The sequence below is a fragment of the Crinia signifera genome, chromosome 5, assembly GCF_055691185.1.
Source record: "Crinia signifera chromosome 5, ASM5569118v1, whole genome shotgun sequence".
In the NCBI taxonomy this organism is placed as follows: domain Eukaryota; kingdom Metazoa; phylum Chordata; class Amphibia; order Anura; family Myobatrachidae; genus Crinia; species Crinia signifera.
This window is the reverse complement of record NC_139221.1, coordinates 218,819,838-218,842,389: the sequence shown is the minus strand read 5'-3', so window position 1 is coordinate 218,842,389 and position 22,552 is coordinate 218,819,838. Positions and strand designations below refer to the sequence as shown.

The 22,552-nt window shown below is 42.1% G+C and overlaps 1 protein-coding gene across 1 annotated transcript in view; it reads right to left on the bottom strand.

Annotated features, from left to right (window-relative positions):
- The window catches only part of CNTNAP2 (contactin associated protein 2), a 1,678,538-nt gene that overhangs the window by 896,895 nt on the left and 759,091 nt on the right, over positions 1-22,552 (bottom strand). The window contains exon 5 of the mRNA XM_083188543.1: positions 3,620-3,823. Within this exon, the coding sequence (XP_083044669.1) occupies positions 3,620-3,823 (204 nt within the window). The remainder of the gene's footprint in view (positions 1-3,619; positions 3,824-22,552) is intronic.

The window sequence follows — 22,552 nt, the reverse complement described above, 5'->3', positions numbered from 1 at the left end:
GGATACAACTTCGCTCGGAGTGCGTTTCTTAGCCCACTGCGCATGCATACTGTTCGCAAAGCGCATGTGCAGCCAGACTCAACCGTATATGGATGTTACTCAGTGAACAGAAATACTCTGCCGAGCACTCTCAGACACAGTGGATGCAATGTGGGTGCATCACAGGGCGTGGCATCAAAACTGGCTGGTAACTGGGGAATGCATGTGGGTGATAACAACAAGTGCTGGGCGTATGCCTCGCTCGAGTCACTGAGCACTCAGTCCGGTACACGAGAAACAAAAAAAAAGCAAGTCTCCCGCCTCACAGCCCTGCCACATCAGTGGGCCCGCATTCGCACGGACAATCAACATTCACAATAGTTAAATTACTTTCAGCTGTACGCAATACACACCCATGCAGCATAGATGTTTCCAGTGGGGTCCCCCCCCTCCGCTGTCGCTGCCTCTGCCTCCCCACACATTGAGGTCCGGTCCCGGCCACCAGTCCCCTGCACGGGGCCAGCGCATTCAAGTAAATTCATACATACTGCACATGCGTTGGCCCAAGCCTCCAGGGGCTGCCTTTGCAGCTGCCCCTGGAGGCTTAATAGGATTCCCAGGTCCGGCGAATGCGCAGTACCCGTTTTTGGGGCTGCTGTGCATTTGCGCACATAGAGGCATCCTGGAGGGAGGGAACACCCCCTGATGGGTCTGCCTTCAGTGACTGGCAGGTCGGACTTCCAATAGGAAGTCACATTGAAGCTAGTGCAATCTCACAGACTGCATCTGGCTTCAACTTAGGCAGAGACAGTGGCGGATTTACCTGGGGGGGGGGGGGGGGCTGCAGACCTGAAGCCCATAGGTAAAAACCTGGATGTTTCTATCATTTATCAATTAACTAACTACATGGCAGCAGCACGGGAAGCACACTTTTGCAGTTTAACCATTTACACTTCTCTGTGTTCATATGTCTTATATATTTGATTGCTTTTACACACAAATGCAGCAGAAGGCAATTAGTAATAAGCAACATACACTTTGGGGAATTGGGTAATGGTTTGAGCATTACTTCCATGCAGATTGGTGCTGTGGCGTGTTAAAACACCAGCAGAGCCTGTTCGCTCGGCAGTCCGCCCGTCTGTATGCTGGATGTCCGAGAAGACAATGTAAGATCCGTACACACACGGTAGCACGCCACTCCCCTTTGTGTGTTGATCCAAAGGAACAGCTTCGGTGGCCTTATAGGCGTACCATCACTCCCCGTGTGCATGTGCAGTCCGTTCACTCGGCTCCGAGCAAACGTGTATCCGAATGAATCACCCAAAATAAAGTCCTAAGTATAACAAGGATGCCACTCTAAGGGTGAGGTGTAGTCATGAATATTTAATATATTAATGTTTAAAAAGCAATTTTGTATATTTTTTCAGTGTATAAATGAAATGTGCCCTTATAGTAGTGTGGGTTTTTTTTTTGTGACACTTGCAACATGGGATGCAAATTTTTTTTGATGTATTAAAATAAATGCAGAAATGATAATAAGATTTCAAAGAAATTAAATCATAATCAATAGAAAAAAATCACCCTCATCTAACCTGTGACCACTTGGAAACCAAACAGTTTTACATTTCCACAGTGAGATTACCTAAATCTCATATCATTCCTGCACAAGTAAATAGAATTAACTGACCGAAGAGTCGAATATGTCAAGGGAAATTTTATATCATCTGTCTATTCATCATATGAATAGATGTTGGGAAATGAAATGGAAAATTGAAGTTGAAATGTCAAATAAAAATGAGCACTTAGTGAGAAATAAGCTTATGACTTCGTTTGTTTATATATGAGAGTTTAGAGTAAGCAGAGCTACTTGGGAGAATGCACTTGGGCAATATTTGGCTCATCTTAACCCTTGATCAAAGCAATGAAATGCTTTACCTGGTATTTTTCTAAAATGTAAATGATTTTGATATGAGGGACAAACATTTACATTTATTTTAAAAAGCTTAAATTAATAAAATTTAAAACAATCCTAAAGTTTTAGAAGAATTTGTTTCATGTTCTCTATAATAGTACAGAAAAATCTGTGTGCCGTATTCTTACAAAACTTTGTACTCACATGCAGATCCACCCACACACCTTAAGTCATTAAAAAAACTTTAAAGTGAAAAATGCATTCCTTTGTTCTAGTGTGTTATAAAACCACCAGGACTCGAATAAGCTACATGTATTTGGTGTCTGTGTACATAGAAGAACTAACCAATTAAAGCACGTTCTCATTAAATATCACAGCACTGAGCCACATCACCTTCATGTCTGCCCAGTGATAAACGCACTGGGGAATTTGACTAAACAGTAATATGTAGTGAGTCGCACTCTGTAAATGTACATTTAATAAATGAATGCCCTACATTCCAAAATACCTTAATAGGAGTCATTTTTAAATTACGGTTTAATTTCTGGAATTGAATTAGCCTTAAAATAGTTTCTATTTAGATGTAAATTCACAAACGAATACTTTACTTACACAGTAAACACAGCTCCAGTACCTTACTGGACTGGAGACTGACTTCCAGCCCATGGAACGCACGGTCATGTTGGAGATAAATATCACAAGTGTTCTGCGCCCACTAAATTCAAAGTTATAAGACTAAACTAATACTAAAGTCAAAACCTTCCAGCATTCAAATACACAAACAGCTGGCCCCTGGGGCCTGAAAGAAGCACCCAATAGAAGTCCAAATGGAATAACGGCACTCAAGAGGTGATATGCAGCAAACAAAATGGTATATTCAGGGTAAACTTAGGGAGGTTTAATTCCTTGTGGGTGCTGTAGATATGTTCTGAAAAAGGGGCTAAACCCCCCAAAACGAAGACCCTAAATATACCATTTGGTTTGCTGCATTTCGCCTATTGAGTGTTGTTATTCTGTTTGGACTTTTGTATTTAAATATAAATATATATTTCAAAATGCAGACCGGCACTCCAATAATGTTAAACTGCTCCCCAGGTGCAACCCCATTGAAGGTAATCAACCCACAGGAAATATCAGAGAAAATGCTATAGAATACAGTCAAAATCTTGTTCATATATATATATATATATATATATATATATATATATATATATATATATATATATATATATATATATATATATGGGTCAGCCCTTATCTGTAGTGTACAACCTTTGAATTACATTCTTTTGCAACTAAGAAGTGAGTGCTGGTTCTTTATCCTCTCCTGCAAAGGGAGGTAAGTGTTGTTATATATATATATATATATATATATATATATATATATATATATATATATATATATATATATATATAGTTCAAATACAGAATGGCTCTCACTTGCAATATGAGAAAGGTGCAGGGTCCATATCAATGTTACAATACAATCACATACCTTCCCACCATGGTGAAGTAGAAACTAGCACTCAAAGATGATGAAAAAGTGGAGGTGTATTAGATAATAAGTTAGCACAAACAGTGGTTCCAACAGCTGTTTCATACAGTATATATGCAAGCCATGCGATATATGCGACACAGTACATTGTTATTTCACAATTGACCTTTAAGTTTTAGCTACAGACAATTTTTATCTTTATTACCAATATCAGTGAAATATGGTGGGATTACCTAGGTTTAGCTGTAACACCAGCTTTGATTTCTTCAGTTCTAAGGTGATGTAATCTCCTTGTTGTCCTTCTCCATGGAAGAGGACCCCTTCACTTGCAGAGCTTTTGAATTTCAGGGAGATGACATCTTTTTCTGTTGCCATTTTCCTGTCCTTGAACTGATAGGATAGTACAGTGTTGCCATCAAAATTGATTACATCAGCCCCTAGGGAAAGACATTTTTTTAATTAATGCAGAATATATAATATACATGCATATTTAAATAAATAACAAAATAGAAATGCCCAGAATACATTGGCATATACTACTTAATAAAAGGCTAATGCTATTCCTAACCTCTGTGGGGGAATTCAAGTGTTATAGTGTATGTGTTCTGTTGGCAACATTTATTAAATATGCCTTATAAGAGCTCCATCTGTTTGCTAATGTGTTATAGAAGCTGATACTGGTGGAGAGCTGATGGAAAGAGAACGCTAGACTTGCCTTTAGCACATTAAAGCAATCATAAAACTGCTGACACACTTCCATCTGTGTATTCAGCCATATTAGCAAACATACTACATCATCAACTTGCATTGGCAGCAACTTTTTTCCCGCTAAATCTTTTCACAGTATATTCATTGGTTTCATTTTTTGCTACATGCCCATAGTTGAGCATAGTTGTATGAATTGTTGCTTTTGGTGTATTCACTGCTAACAATGGGCCTAATTCAGACCCGATCGCAGGACAAGTTTGTTCTCAAATTGGGCAAAATCATGCGCACTGCCGAATCCTCGCCCCCCGCTGCTAAATCCCCTCAGTTCTATGCAAGGCGATGTGTATGAGAACACATCCCCTCACATGTCTCCACTATCAGGAGAAATCATTTGATAGTTGCCGACCATCGAATGATTTCTCAAATAGAAGTCAGTGAAAACTGACTTTTATTTTGAAGACGGGGTGGGCGACTGATGTCCTGTGGCATCAGCTGCCCTCCCCCAGCAGGTATCGACCCACCCACATACCCATGGGAATGCCCAGCATTTTCATGGGGATGCCCATAAAACGCTGGCCATACCCATGGTCCAATGCCGTCACCGCCCCTATTCACCCCTCCCTCCCGGCAATGAACAGCCCCGCAAATGTGTAACTCGTCGAAGCTGTTTGACTCCCAAACATCAGAACAGGATAAATTTGCCCTGTTCCAAATGTTACTGAATCAGGGCCCAAGTCTGAATGTAAGCTGTGTGCTGTTGATAAGTACTAATTAGCTGAGCTCAGAGCCCATCAAATCATGGAGGGAGGGTAATAGCCTTTGTCATTGTATAAACCATTTCATGTGTGCAAATATCATTGTATACCTGATTGCCGATGGAGTCATATTTTTATTTATTTACATATCTAAATGGTGACCACATCATTCCCCATGCAGGATTTTGAACAGTGATTTATTCATCCTGAAACAGATGTTGAAATATCTGTTCCAAGTGTGTTAAAACTTAAGGTGTACACACGGTGAGATTTTGGCAGGAGATTTTGACTAGATGGTCAAAATCTCCTAGTAGGTTAGCCAAAATCTCCCTATTTTTCTCCTGCCTAGTCCATATTGTCTAGCATAGATTGCTTAGCATAGATAGACTGTGCCGGCAAGACAATGACAATTTTGACTAGATCATAGACTATCATACTTTTAAATCGCTTAGTCCAAATCTCCAATGCATCTAGCCAAAATCTCTCTCAAAATTGCTTAGTAAAAATTGTCCATTAGCCAATCTCTCGCCCTGTGTAGGGGCTTTATTTACTCTAACTAAAACAATTACCAGGAATGCTTTTCTTTGATGCACACTAATTATTCGTATTGCACTATGGGCGGGATGTACTAACGGGAAAATGAGGTAAAACACCCGTTTTACCGCATTTCCCTATGTATTAAAACCCCGCCGCCCCGTCAACGCATTGTAGGGTATCGCCACCCTCTGGGTGGCGATACCCTATAGAAGCCTATGGGCTTCTTTCGCCGCCCACCATCCGCCGTCCGCGCGCCCCCCACCCCTCCAGTCCTCCTTTGATCTCCTCCTCCCCCAGGTTTCACAGCCGGGAGGACAAGCTGCAATAACATTTCAATAAAAAAAAAGTAGGAACAAGAACTTCTCATCTAATTTCATTCCCTAGATATCATCTTTTCCAAATACAGTTTTCAGATGTTTGCTAATACATCAAATTAAGTTATTCAGGGAGAGGCAGACCCCATCACCAAAATCAAAGGAAAAATACCACTGCTAACAATATAAATATATGTTTGAGTCCCAGTTTCAGTATCATAAGTTGCAGGGGCACACCATAAAATATAGCAAAATGTTTACTGTAATAGATAATGGTGAATAAAAGACATACAGTAGTGGATGAAATTTAATAGGATGAGAGATTCGGAGAGTGAAAGATTTGGTAAGAAATTTCCAGGTTTTTTTTTAAAGCGACAATCATTTACACTGCAAAACCAGTTTGCCTTTGAAGTGTAAATGATTGCCGCTTTAAAAAAAAACTGGAGATTTCTTACCAAGCCTCTCACTTTCTGTATCTCTCATCCTATTAAATTTCACCCAGTGAATGCTGCAAGTTAAAATTCTCACACAGTCTACAGCAGATGGCAAAACGAAATGCATGAAAGACCATTTATTATTTAAATTCATTTAACGTCCTATAAAGTTTCAAAATGAAGTTGGCCTGATTGGGACAATTGTTACAATATTATATGCACATTTTTTTTTCTGATGTAATTGGTTCCTGCGTGTTCCACATGGGGACCGATTTTTAGCGTTTGTGCAGGCGCAGACACTTTGTGCGAGCAGGCATGGTGAACTGCCTGTTTGCCTCCCCGATCGCACCTAGCAGTGTGGGCAGGGAGAGCGGGGCAGTAGGGGGTAGAGCCTATAGGAATGCCCGACATTTAGCTGTTGACACGGGTAGCGGGGGCGGACAGGTGACATCAGTGGATTTCAGCTGCATGCCCACTAATCATCCATTCGCAGCCATGTGGGGATCGCAGCATGCAAAAGGGGGTGTGACTGTGCAGGCGGCATTTGGTGGACTTGCAGCCTGTTGAGTCAACCAGAATATGGTTCTTTGTGCGCTGAGGATGAGAAAGTATATTTTTATATAATCTGATGCACTTTTTATTTGCCCAAAGGGCCTGATTAAGACATGTAGACATGAAGACAGTGTTAACACGCATCTGCAATGGTTTCAGAACTGTGCATATACCGATTTTATTAAGCGATATATATCTAAGGGCTTGATTCTGGCCTTATCGCTCATCTGCAAATTTGCAAAAGACTGAGATAGGTTTGCCACTGCCCAGACAGTGTGAATACCCACCCTGTCTAAATCTGCGAGTGAATTAAAAAAATATTCCCTGTCGCCATCCATATTACCATCGAATGATTTTCCCAGTCTGCACAAATGTGAGTAAGTCCAACCCTTCCACAACTCTGTGACAAATACAGGCCGTTCAGGGTCAGCGCTGACATCACACACCCTCCCTTGACATGCCTGGACACTCTTGCGAGTTTTCGGATACTCCCAGAAAATGGCAGGCTACCACCCCAAAACGCTGACTTCCTGTCTGTCAAATTGTGAGGGGATTGCGATTAGATATTTTTTATTGTCCTTATTTGGGCTCGCTCATGCGCACTATAATATGTACGCATGCACAGTCATTCGATAATCTCATCTATTGTGAATTTGCAAAACATCAGTCAACTCTGAATTGGGTCTTAAGTGTCCTAACTGACAGCGGCTGCTTGGGAGATGGTCAGGGGCACCAATGGACGCAACAGTGGTTCAAATAATGACACCTCTGAATCAGGCCCAAAATTACTTGTCAGCGGTTTCAGAGGCCACATAATGGGTTGGTTGGTGGTTCGCCTGCACACACACACTCATAGATGTACCACTACATTTGTATCGCTGGGCTGACTTTGAACTGTCTTTGAACGATATTGTTCATGAACATACTGTATCAGCTGTACACTTTCGCCAATGCATGAGTAATATGTCGCTCATCAGCTGTATGGATTCCTGTTGCACAGTATTTAAATGTCGCCCACACCAGCCTGATTCACAGTCTTTTCCTGCCTGATTTGAACCACTGTTTACCCAGAAGTGTTTACTACCCTATGCCTACTCTTATAACTGCACAGGAAATTAATTTTAAGCATGATGGCTTCGGCTTAATCCAATTTAAACAAATAAACTGAAAAAGTCAAATAGCCACTGCCACTGCTACAGTATATTAGTAACAGGCATAGAAAACGCGGAGATGCATTTACATGAGATCTTGCAAAAATGATGTTTGGCTTCATTATGAGCACTCTGGAAGAGAGGCTCGGGGAAATAAGGCAAAACGTAGTGCTATACTGAATGATGCATTAGTGTAGTGAAGTATGTACAAATAAGAATATTAAATTAGGTGTAAATAAAAAAAATTCTATTTGTACACTTCCTTCAGAAATGTCAAGCACAGCTTAAAAGAGGGATTTATTTGGTATATAAATTATGTTTATTACTTCTATTTTTCTTGGTACCACTAGCATTTTTGCATCCATTTTATTCTCAGAATTCAATAAATATTAAGGGATCCAAAACACAAATCCAAAAAGTAAAATGCAAAATGACAACAAACGACATTTGTTTAACAGATGATTTCATAAAGCCTAAAAGCTGCGTTGAATGCAATGTGCTTGTCAAAATATCATATAAGCTACAGCAAATTTCTGAAATACTTTTCAGACGTGATAGAAAATGTTTAGCTTTAGTCAGGTAACCTAGCAATGCTTCAACTTAATGCCAGGTCACTGGGTTATTTATCATGTCAGACAACAGTAATAAATACTGATTCTTAAATATTTCCACCAATAAACCAAGGCGATGTATGGCTTCATAGCAGTATTTCATTTTTCTATTAAGAAAAAATGCCAGTGTGAGTAGAAATCATGTGAGCTTATAACATGAGACATTGGGTGACATTCTATGGGATGCGATTTTGCTTATTTTGCGGTAATTAGACCACAAAATGGCGATATCGCATTTTTCATAGAAATCGCAAATTTAATGTGATGCGCTCAGGGACTGAAATCGCATATTATGTGCGATAAGGTATGCTGAATAAAAATGCGAGATTAATTCGCATTTTTATCGCATCCAGATGTTTTCCAATACAAAAGTATACAAGTCGCATATTTAATGCTATGCGCATTTGCACATCGCATTATTTAGGTGACTAATTATCGCACTAATTTCAGACCTGGGTCTGTTAGGAGAATTAGCCAGAACCCTGCACAGATCGCAATGTTCTGTGCAGGGTTCTGCTGTCAAAAATAAAAGAAAGGGTTAAAAAACAAAAAAAACGAGCGCGGGGTCCCCCGCCCGAGTATAACCAGCCCCGGGCTCACTGAGCCGGTGCTGGTGACATAAAATCAGGGTCCCCGACAAATAGGGGTCCCCTTGATTTTATGAAACCAGCACCAGACTCAAGGTCCGGCGCTGGTTCCCAAAATACGGGGGACAAAGTGACTAGGGGTCCCCCGTATTTTAAGAACCAGCACCGGACACAACCAGCCAGCAGGGTAATGCCACAGCCGGGGGAAACTTATTATATAAGCTCCCGCGGCCAAAGCATTAACCCCCTGGCTGGTCAGCATGGGCAGGGGTCCTGGGGAAGTGGGGACCCCCCCAATGAAGGGGTCCCCCCCCTCCAGGACTTACCAGCCCATGCTGATAGTCCGGGGCTGTCCCCGATGCCCCTGGCCGGTGGGCATCGGGCTGATGATTTGTGTAAAAAAAAGAATTAAAACTATTGTTTTACACTGGCGAACTATGAGTCCCAGCAAGCCTACCCCGCATGCTGGGACTTGGGGAACCACAAGTCCCAGCATGCGGGGCATTAAAGGGCCCGCTGGCACTTGTAGTTCTGCAGTGAAAAAAATAGTGCACAAAATCACACTGACACCCTGTAAAATAAAACTTTAATACACACAAAACACACACACACTGATACTTACCTACCTTGAGCCCGTAGGTCGGTCCCTGGATCCTGGGTCCGTCCTCCGGGGCTCCAGGGCAGAAGAGTCCGGTTCCGGGGCCTTGGTCCTGGTTCCGGGGCTGGTCCTGGGGTTCCGGGGCTCCTGGGCTGCAGAATCCGGGGTCCGGGATCCGAGGTAGTCCAGAGGGGTACCTAAGGAAGCAAATCCAACTTACCTGGTCCCCGGCGGCGACCTCGGACTCCTCACCGGTGACTGCGCTTCTCCCATCTGCTACCCGGCTTGCAGGACTTTGACCGGCGCTGAGATGTTTCCTCCTCGGCGTCTCTGGACAGAATGATTTCTTGGCCAATCAGGAGCCGAGAAAGTCGGCTCCTGATTGGCCAGAAATCATTCTAACTAGAGACGCCGAGGAGGAAACATCTCTGCTCTAGATGCGCTGAGATGTTACTTCCTCGGCGTCTGTATTCAGAATGATTTCTGGCCAATCAGGAGCCGACTTTCTCGGCTCCTGATTGGCCAAGAAATCATTCTGTCCAGAGACGCCGAGGAGGAAACATCTCAGCGCCGGTCAAAGTCCTGCAAGCCGGGTAGCAGATGGGAGAAGCGCAGTCACCGGTGAGGAGTCCGAGGTCGCCGCCGGGGACCAGGTAAGTTGGATTTGCTTCCTTAGGTACCCCTCTGGACTACCTCGGATCCCGGACCCCGGATTCTGCAGCCCAGGAGCCCCGGAACCCCAGGACCAGCCCCGGAACCAGGACCAAGGCCCCGGAACCGGACTCTGCTGCCCTGGAGCCCCGGAGGACAGACCCAGGATCCAGGGACCGACCTACGGGCTCAAGGTAGGTAAGTATCAGTGTGTGTGTGTTTTGTGTGTATTAAAGTTTTATTTTACAGGGTGTCAGTGTGATTTTGTGTGTTTTCAGACATGAAAATCGCACATTTTCAGGACTAAATACAGCGCACCACTTCGCTGCAAATCGCCCCTCTTCGCACTTTTCAGCCTCCAATGCGCATCACATTAAATATGCGCATTTTGACTGAAAAAATGCGATTTTAAAATTGGCGATTTGCGGCGATGTGGTGCGCAAATAAAACATGCGCATTTAGCGCATAGCATAGAATCTCACCCTCTCAGTTCTAGGATGTCCTCTTTGTCTGGGGCAGTGACTACTGCTCTGGAAGTACTCAATACTGCACCTTAGACATACTGTTGAGGACATCCCAGAACTAGAATATGAGCATATGGGCAACACCTCTGCCTGTACATTTTAGAGTTTTGATACATCTCATTCTAAATTGTTTATTATGGAGGTAATTTATAGTAATCAAAAAAATTCACAGCAAACATTTAGACTCCTTTTCTATAGAAATCACTGGGTTCCATCTTCTTGTCCACAGCTGAATTCCAAAACCCTGTGGCTGTGGAAAAAGCCCTGGCCTGTGGGGATTTTTAAATTTCCCGCCCTCAATTGAATCTGCCCTTAGAGCCTTCATCTATATAGATGTGACACTTGCCCTGAATTGTGTCACTTGCTAAAATGCAAATTTGGTCCAGGGACCGATGATGCTGGTCTGAGCATGCGTATCAGTGAAAATATGCATGTGCAGACCTGCTGTGTGTATGCCTTTGGCAAGTATCACGCTTGCCGAGGTGTTTGCACAGAGAGGGGTGGGAAGGGGATGGTCAAGGAGCTGTGCCATGAGAATGCCCATCGTTTCCTGGGCATGCCCATAGAAATGGTGGATGTTCCCATAAAAATGCTGTGCGTCCCCATGAGAACGCAGGCATGTCCATCCTGCATGGTGTGGACGCCTGACGTCGCACGTTGTCAGCACCCACCCCGTATTCGGACATCTCCTAGGGATTTGGCCTTAAAATTGCCTGGATTTCAATCCTGGGATTGGAGCTTCGAATCCCAGGATTTGGGGATTAGACTACTCATGCCCAATCTAATGCTGGGCAGCCTCTGAGCACCCACTCAATGTATTCTTGAGTAGAATTTGCACTAAGAAACCAGAGAGCAGTAGTCCTCCAGGCACCAACAGTCCAGGTTCTCTGGCTATCCAGGCTACGGCACAGGTGACTTCATTTGAACCTTAGTCAGCTTGATTATACCATTTGTGAATAAGCAGGGATAGCCATGAAACCTTGGGCCAGATGCAATAAGCTTCAAAAGTGATAAAATGGAGAGCGATAAACAGCCAGCCAATCAGCTCCTGCCTGACATTTTTCAAACACTGTCTGTGACATGGTAGGTAGGAGCTGATTGGCTGGCTGTTTATCACTCTCCATTTTATCACTTTTGAAGCTTAGTGCATCTGGCCCCTTGTCTGTATTTGTGATGCTTGCACAGATATTTACTGATGGCTGATAGATAATGGGTGGAATGAATTTGACCTGGAAATGGACAACTTATAACAAATACTATAGACTTAAATATGATATTAAAGTCACAATGCAGAAATTAATTTCCTTAGCATGTCCTAGTGGGAAACTGGATTAAATTTCCATGGGCAGTATGTGTCTCAAATGTTCTTATGTTCTTCTTTATATTTATACTGTCAGGATGATCTCACATAAATGTAAGTTTTTTCCACAGTAAAATGAAAATCATTATAACCTTTTGCATTATTCATCAGATCCGCAGACTGGGTTCATGTAAACATCTTTACCAACTGCAGTTTTGACATAAAGGTCACTTCCCTTCTTCCTGATGTTCCAAGGTCACAATATGGCATGCAGATCTGACCAAGTCCACAAATGTTTGACAAATAATAGTGCTGAGAAACTGAAGAGACCACTGTTCTTGTGAAACATGCAATGCTAAATATTTGCATACAGTATATGACAATAGAGAGAATTAAAGCAAATGTATATACACTGTATTACTTTCCATGCTGCCCATTTCACAGAAAACTACTTACATTGTTGATTTACAAACCACAACAGGGATTTGTATAAACAATACCCTTTAATCCAGTGGTTCCCAACCCTGGTCCTCAAGTACCCCCAACAGTACACATTTTCCAGGTCACCTGGCAGGTGCACTCATTATTCAGACACGTTTTAAAGTTCACAGGTGGAGCTAATTATGTCACTTGTGATTCTGCGTGGAGACCTGGAAAACGTGCACTGTTGGGGGTACTTGAGGACCAGGGTTGGGAACCACTGCTTTAATCCATAGCACTCAACCATCTGCAGTGTGTTAAATAAAAACATCACACATGCTCTGTAGTCACCTGATTAAACTCTATACTGGATTTCAAGAATTTTGTTTTTAAATTTTCAATTCTTATGCTGACCAACTATCTCTGGCCAGTCCCTACATTTTCTCTGCATTAGAACTAGAATACGTTTTGTGGGGCCTCAGACACTTTTGAAAAGCGGGCCCTAAGATCTAAAATTAAAATTATATAGGGAAAGATGGAATGGGAACAATGCACCCACATGTACCCATTTGATTTTAATCACAGCCTCTAGCCCCTAGTTGGCACATTTATAGAACTCAGTCACATATGACCATGGAGTTATATCATCAGTAAGGCTGAATTCAGATATAAATACAAATGGAAAATGCAACACATTTTCCATCTGTATTTGAGGAAGCATGCATGGATCAGTCAAACCCCCCCACAGGGTTAGAAAAAAGAAACCAAAAACCCATATCCAGTGGACAGTTTACACATGCGGCTCCTCCCCGAGAATATATGGGACTCCTATCATCCTATCAGGAACAAGCAGACCAGTCACAGGTTGAAGCATTGGCTGTGGGACTTTGTATTTAAAAATGTCCCACAGCTGTGACACTGCCCTGATGTGCTGGTTATAAAAATACGTGGGAGGCCCCCACTCTTTTTGTCCTCTGTTTTTTTATAACCAGAATAGTCCAAGATATCGGTGCTGTACCGTCTTTGGTACTTATATGTTAGTTGGCGGCCCACTAAGCTATTTGCTTAGATTTACGCGTCCCCTCGTGGGGCACGCTACGTTCGCCACGCTTCGGGCTCGGTGGCTTGCTGTGCTCGCTACACTATATAAAATCAACTCCATGCCAACATGGATAGTGGGGGTATGAGCGTACTTACTATATTGGGTGTCCAACTAACATATAAGTACCTACAATTTAGACTAAAGTAGTGTAACTTGGTTGCATGGGGCATGCACACATATGCGAAGTTCAGGCTTTGCAGATGCACTAAAGTGTTATGCACATGTCATGTGTGCCTGCTCTGCATAGACAATTGTATATTAATATGTGTTGATTGCTTTACCTATGTTTGCTATATCTAAATAAGTTAACTGGGTTAGAGAATGATGTTCACTAATTAGCATCCAGCTAAATAAGATTCATTGTAAATACAAAATACTGCTAGATGTCAGATCAATCATGATCACTTTTGATCGATTTTAATCAATGTTGGGCTTCCATTGCTAAAACACACATTTACTAACATTTAAAAATAAATATAAAAAAAAAAATCTGTTAGTAAATGTGTTTTTTGGCCCTGAAAGCAGGGCCAACCCTACCGTTATGCACAGTATGCAGCTGCAAGAGAGAGAGAGAGGTGGGCTGCCCGGCTGTACTAAGAGCAGGTCCATGGCTGCCGCTATTTTAATTCTTCTGCCAACTCCTGAGCCAATCTGAAGCTTGCAGTCCAACAGGCAATCATGAGCCACCACTGCCGCTCCTGTTTGTCTACTGGACCGTGAGCTCCAATTGACTTGCGAGTTGGTGGGAGATTTCAAATTGCCTGCTCTGAGTACAACTGGGCAGCCCACCTCTCTCTACCCGGCTGTCACTGCTTACAATTCTGCCCAGCTGGTGGCAGCATTACACTCCCCCATGGCAACGAGCATTTATCTACCCTGTGGCAACAAACATGTAATCCCCCTTGGCAATGAGCATGAAACCCCCTTGGCAATGAAAATGAAAACCTTTTGAAAATGAGCATGAAAGCATCAAGCAGAAAGACCCTATTTTACACCCACATTGTAGCTTCACCCACAATATCCACAGGGGGTGCTAAAATCTATGTTTGCTTACCATAATCTAGTCTCTGCTTGGAAGCCCAACATTGATAAATAAATAAATACATTTGCAAGTAGAAAAAGAAAGCTCTTTTTTGGGGCACTCTTACAAAAAAGGAATAGGGGTCTTGAACATTTGTAATCTGATTTTATATTAAAATATAACTTTTAATGGTATTGTAAGTTTTTTTAATATAAAATCAGATTACAAATGTTCAAGACCCCTATTCCTTTTTTGTAAGAGTGCCCCAAAAAAGAACTTTCTTTCTCTACTTGCAAATTTATATATTCCTCTAGCTCAGGGAGCACCACCAGACACCGTTCAATTAAGAGCTGCTATTTTTTAGCAACCACAAATAAACTTGGTAGTTTGGCCTATGTAACAGACACCCCAATCACCTGTGACCTCACTGTCACACCTAGGGGTGACACATCGTGTGCGGCTCCAACCACAATTTTCTTTTCGTGTAAGCCCAACATTGATAAAGATTGAGTTTAATCGATCTAACATTGATTAAAATTTACCTTTAGTAAATATACCCCAATACAGTAAACTCATTATCCAAGTTGTATTCTGAAGTTCAGGAACATTATTATCTGTTAGAGTCTAGACCAGGGGTGGCCAACCGGTCAGAGGTAAAGAGCCAAAATATATTGGTAGTCAAGCTAAAGAGCCGACATCATGCCCGTGCCGAAGGCGCATGCGCCAAGAAAATGGGCGTAGTCTATTTTGACCCATTGGGTGGGTGTGATACAAATATGCCTCCAATAGTGCAGTGCCATATATACATATTCCCCCAATAGTGCCAGATACACATATGCCCCCCACACGGTGCCCGGTATGCCCCTACGGTGCGAGAAAGCTGGTATGCCCCCACAATGCCAAAAAGCTGGTATGCCCCCACAGTGCCACAAACTGCTATGCCCCCACAGTGCCACAAACTGCTATGCCCCCACAGTGCCACAAACTGCTATGCCCCCACAGTGCAAATTTCCCAGCAGCAGCACTCACCATTGTATCTGCTGCTGCCGGGCAGGGAGAGGACAGTCTGGTGTCGCCCTGCAGTCCTTCTGTCATGTCACCGATGGGAGGAGAGCACAGTACAGCACACCGCGCATCTCCTTCCCCCTCACTTCCCTGTGACTGGGCCGTCCACCAATCAAAGCTCGCTGGCCGGCTCCTGATTGGCTGCTGGCCCACGAGCTCTGATTGGCGGACGGCCCACTCACAAGGATGCACAGTAAGGGGTAGGAGAGATGCACAATGCGCACTCTCCTCCCCTCAGAAGGAAAAGGGATTCAGGGAACCGGCAGCAGGGGGGACTGGGACAGACGGTGGGTGGCGGGCAGCAGTGGGAGCAAGAGCCACACTTTACAAGGGGGAGAGCCGCATGAGGCTCTAGAGCCACGGGTTGGCCACCACTGGTCTAGACTCTGATAGTGAATTCAGCATGTGGGGGACTGCGCAACAGAATTATCAGGGGTTATTCAGAGTGAATTTATAAGCTTCTTGCTTGAAAGGTAGTGTTTGTACGTACATTCTACTCTTTACAAATCTGATTTGATTGTCCTTAACACTTTTCCTGGCTTAGTCCCCTGCATAAAGCCAAGTTATTTTTTGCATACTGCATTTTGTACCTCTTTCATCCTGAGAATCTAGGTTAATGACAGGAAAGCTGGTGTGACCTGAGCCCTGGCGTGGTGTGAAAGGGTCCTTCTTCAGATGTAGTGTTAAATGCACTACAGATCATACATGACCTTAAACACGCCTTAAAGTCTACTAATCGGCACATTCAGGAGCACTTGGAAATTACGTCCCAAGTCGTCATGTGTGACCAGTGACTTGGGACCATCCAGTGGTGTGAAAGGATGAAGTATATCTGAAGCCTTGGCTGTGAATCCTGGGTCGGAACTGGGACTTCTTTGTGAAAGAGGTATAAGTATATTATTGTGAATTGTGCGCTGTCACAAAGGGCGTAACTACCATAGGTGCAAGGGGTTCAGCTGCTATGGTGCCCAGAGCTGAAGGGGTCCATCTTTACTGTGTAAGTAATATGATTTACATACATTTATCACCATCAGTTGCTAAATAGGGGGCCTTTACAAACTTTTGCTATGGGGCCTACGAGTATCTAGTTACACCCCTGGCTGTAACACATTTAGGAGCTCCAAAGTGTTATGCATAAAAGGAACCCTCTAAGCAGAAAGTTCTGAGTTGTGATTCTTAAAGGTAGGCAGCCAGCTGCCCAAAATGAGGCATGATAAAAAAACAACTGAGTGTGCTTTCCTAATATTGATATGAGTTTCCATAGGTAGTCAGGAACCAGCCTTTACTGTCTTTACATATATGTGAGCTACATGCATGAATCTTTTATGCACTAATTTACGGCTAATAATTACATATATGAACAAACACACGAAAAAAGTTTTCTGTAAGTAAAAAACTAAATATTTAGACATACTGTACAAAATGATATTATAATATTTGCTGAATGAAAAAATGGCTTTATTACATATACGACCTCAGCAATAAAGCAAGTCTCTCTTTTTTACACTTTCAATGTCCCTTAGATTAGCCACTTTCTAACTTTAGTGTGACTTTAACATCCACTTATTTTTGCTATTGCCTACCGAGAAAAGAGACCAATCTAATCTCACACTAAGGTATTAAAGTGTGTCAAAAGGCAATTTGGCTGCATGTCATTATTTGGTGACTAGGATACTTCTTTGTGCAAAAAGTGCACTCTACTTGAAAACGGAAAGATAACCATTTCATTCTGCTGGTAGTTTCTTACTGCCTTTAAATGAGGATACGGTATTTTTGTTTGAAAATCATAATGATATCCTCATTAAACGTATTGCAACATTAAGAAAAAATAGGTAACAAAAACTACATGTATAGATTATATTACATTTTAAGATTATTATTGTTTTTCTATAAAGTTCATACATTTATTATGGTTACCATAAAGCTCATTTGCTGATGTGCACACCATACACATTATATATATATATATATATATATATATATATATATATATATATAGATATATATATATATATATCTATATATATATATATATATATATGTAATAGTTTATTTTTAGAAAAAAAACATTATAATTATGATTGCTGTAGCATTTGGAACACATAATAATTTGAGGTTGTTCTTGTTTTATGGAAAAAAAAACATTTAATTTCCGCTGTACTGCCTGCTTTTAATAGTCCAATATATATGTATGATGAATAAAGGAGCAAACTAATGGGAAATAGTGTTGAAAACACACAATAGAGTTTACTAACCAACTCATCTTTCTCTATTGCCAGATTTTAATGACTATTTTTTTTTCTTCATTAAATTTAGATGGAGATAAGCATAGCTTCAGTTGTAATCATTAAATAGAGCATTTACCTCTTGAAAATATCCAGTGTTTTACAATAACAATCTACTGTACCGAGTGTTGTGTTTCCTATATCCGAAATGTTTGGGACCAAAAGCACTTACAGTATAATGTGAATATGGAAATGTTCATAGGGACTCGGTTTAACCACTTTATTGCCAGTTTTTTCCCCCAAAAAAACCCTGATAAATTGTGATTTTTTTTTAAATATACTTTATTATGAAACAAAATCCATAACAATTATAAAGATCACAATGTGGACAGTAGGAAAAGAATAATAAAACATATCAATCAACAGCGGTACATGGTATCAGAGAAATATGCTAAAGGAAGTCATAGTTTTTTTTCAATTACTTATTAATGTTTGAAAAAGTATTTTGAATATTATAACTAGAGGGTGTTTTGCTCCCCCCCCCCCCAGTGTCCATAGGCCCCCTATATAAAATAAATTTCCACTGGCAATAGATGATCCCAATGGTCTTAAAATCTAATAATAGTACAGTATACTCACTGCAAACACAAAAATATTTTTTATTCGCACAGAACAGGATAAACATGGAGGAAAATGAGTGGACCCCCCTAAGAATTTTTGTAAACCAGGTATATTCCTCAAATCTAATTTACAGAGGGTGTGCTACCACTAGACATAATAGAATGTACATATACACGAGAGGGAAAAGTATGTCCTGGCATGGTGCACCTATATACTTTTCCCTCTCGTGTATATGTATTCTCACTGCACACACCCCTAGTAGAAAAAACAACATGTTTTATAACAAGTCCACACACACACACACACACACACACACACACACATACACAGTGGCCAGAGCGACTGGGCAGAGTACTAGTGACATAGAGGGTGACTAGGCTAGGAACTAATAAGAGGGAGACAAGCTCAACCAAAAAAAAACCTACAAATTAATGGGCAAAGAGTTGAAGAATGAACTGTGATGGATACATGATGGGTGGGCATAGGATAATAATTTAGTAGGATTGGTATGTTTTAAGGATATATTTAAATCTCAGTGAAAGCTGACAAAACAAGGGAGTGAGTTACAGTACAAGGGCACTAAAATTTTGGAGGGGAGTTTAAGAGGTGATGACCAAGATCAAGAGAAGGCTCTTAACAGAGAAGGAGTGGAGAGCATGGGAGTAGGTGGACAGACATAAAGGTAATGGTTTAAGGTATTGTAAGGAAGGTTGGGTCATTTGAACTTATCTATGTATGGGTTGGACAGTCAGTAAAAGCATGTTGCGGGGGGGGGGGGGGGGGGTAGGTACCCATTGGCGAGAGGCAAAAATGAAGTCAGCATAGTCTTTAAAACAGACTGATCTGGTGGGAGCCAAAAGAGATAGATAAGAGTATACCATATTCTAAGCAGGATAAGGATGAATTATGAGAACAAGATTGAGATCTTTTGTGGCATTGAGGAAAAGGAATAAACAGATTTTGAAACCCAGCAACAAATACCTCACTCACAATTTCATTAAAGTCAGTGATTTATTAAAATATTAAAAGACCCCCAACATCGAATTTACATTTGTGACCCCAGTGACAGCCACACGAAGAGTTGTAGCAATAAATTGCACAGACCCTACTTTTAAAGCCTTATTTAAATGGATGCAGAATGTCCCCATTAAGTCAGCCAACACCTCCTCATTGAGTGTAAAATTAAATTAATATGTTTGTTAAAAACCGGAATTAAAACGATGAAAGACATCATTTGGCCATGTACAGCTATTAGTCAACAGAAAAACGTAAATTAAAGACAATTTACCAGTGTGTATGAGCACCAAGACTTCATCCAGCAACCGATCTTGGCTCGTTTTCACTTGTAAAGGGATCTAAAAAAATCTCCAAGTGGGTGAGCAGAGGGAATATTAAGAAATAATTTTAGAGCTCAACAGTTGCCACTGGATAGCCATGATCCTCTATGACTACAAAAGTGGTCTGTGACAGCAGGTGAGTGACCAACATCAAACTGCTTATGGGGAGGAAGAACCATCCCAAACCCCTGTGTTTGAATTATTGGTACTTGTGGAGTATCACGGCTCCCATCTTATGGCATCGTATGCCATATGTAGTGGCATATGATGGCATACAATGTGATACGATTTTTACCGATTTTTGAGCATTTTTGCTCAAAAATCGTATGTGATCGCATCGGATGCCATACGATGGCATCCGATGCGATGCGATGGCACCCGATTTTGCATCAGAATGCATTGAAATGTGTATTAAACTAGTGAAATGCCCCCAAATGCCATTTTTCATAGTGCACCACCCCCACTATCAACGTCAACCCGAAGCGTGGTGAGCGCAGCGAGCCCGCGAGGGGCGGCGGTACGCGTCCTACAACCTTTTCATACCCCCACTATCCACGTCGGCGTGGAGTTGAGAATAGAATAGTGTGGCGAGCGCAGCGAGCCACCGAGCCCGAAGCGTGGCGAGCGCAGCGAGCCCCGCGAGGGGACGCGGATACCTGTGAAGCCCGCGAGGGGACGCGTATAGCTGTGAAGGTATCCGCGTCCGCTCGCCGCGCTTCGGGCTCAGTGGCTCGCTGCGCTCGCCACACTATTCTATTCTCAACTCCACGCCGACGTGGATAGTGGGGGTATGAAAAGGTCGTAGGACGCGTACCGCCGCCCCTCGCGGGCTCGCTGCGCTCGCCACGCTTCGGGTTGACGTTTATAGTGGGGGTGGTGCACTATGAAAAATGGCATTTGGGGGCATTTCACAAGTTTAATACACATTTCAATGCATTCTGATGCATTTCAGTGCAAAATCAGGTGCGATCGCATCGCATCGCATGCAATTTGATCGTATGCGATGCGATGCGATTTTTAGCATACAATCAGCATACGATGAAGGTCGTGGGAGCCGTGATACTCCACAAGTACCGAATTATTTGCACTGACCAGATCATAGGTGAGGTGGATGCTAGCGTGACCATAGTTCAGGTAAAGAAGGACCCATGCATGACTTTGTGATACAGCATGCTGGTCAGGTTTGATGGCAGTCATTTAAACTCTTTCTTGGAGATCATCAGTGGCGATGAATCCCAAATCTACAGTTTTGACCCCAAAACCAAACAACAATTGGCCCAGTGAAGCTTAGTTAGAGGTGCTCCCCCATAGAAGTTCCAACGTTAGAACAGCATGCCAAGCAGATGGTGGCTGTTTTTGCGACCAAGTGTGCTCATGCTAACTCTACTGTGCTGTACTGTAGCTGGCTGATTGCCTGATTCACATGTGGATGCTAATGCAGCCGCAAGTGTGTTTTAATCCACAATGCAACTGCTGATATCAGCAAGTGAAGCCAATGGCCAGTATGGAAAACAAATGTCCACCAGAGCTACCACCATTGATTTGCAATTCCATAAGCAGCCTACAGTATATGCAAGAATGAGAAACATTGACTACTCAAGTAGGTCTATGCCTATGCAGACTGGACATGAGAGTAGTCATGCAGATGACCCAAAAATGGCAATGACACACCTGTGCTTTAACAACTTCTCCCTGCTAAAACCATGTTAATACCCCCAAATGGTCAATTCCTGTCAGTGACTTTGCTGAGTAATCCTTATTGTGTGAGGGCATTGCAATGCACTGTCTGCCGATAACCGCTCAGTTCCATAGAACATCATACTTCTCTGAATCATATTCATATTCATGAAGCTGTTAAATAAAAGCTATTTTATTTCTTAACTTTTAGGAACGGTTTCTTATTTTCACATAACAATTGTACAGCTGTTTTTCATTAAGCAATTAGCTCTGAGGTATATCTAGACCCTCTGCTGAACTGATTGTTCATTCTACTTCTGAAGAAGCTGGGAGGTTGATCCCAGGGAAACACGTTGAGCCTACAATGTTTACATTGCAATACTATGATTAGAGGGATATCCTATGGACAATTACCATTAGAGGGATATCCTATGGACAATTACCATTAGAGGGATATCCTATGGACAATTCTCCTAAACAAAGAATTTATCTCATCTGCATCCGGAAGCCTATCCGAGGTGGCAACAGACTTGCACAGTCATCCAGGTTCACCTATACCCATTTATGAGAAATTGGCAAAAATTCCATTCCTCACATTTGAACTTTTGGGACTAAGCTGGCCACCTTGCATTAATTTGCTGCTTTCTCTGCAAATATTTTTACATTGCAATTAAGATTTCATCTAGGACACATCCTGCCCAATTCCAAAGCTCACATTTTAAATCTGCCCATCCTGCAGTACAACACAGGTTTATCAAAGTAAAAATGTTCCCCTTTTTTGGACGGTCCAAATGCTAAATCAGTAACCGCTAAATAAATACATCTGGTACCTAAGGGGAGATATAGAGATGGTAAACGTAAAATGAACTATAACCAGTGCTATTTTACACTTACAAGGAGCCTTGGTATTTATGAAAGCAGATTACATTTGGCCTAATTGAGACCCGCTCGCTGTTGTGATCATTTACACAGCGGA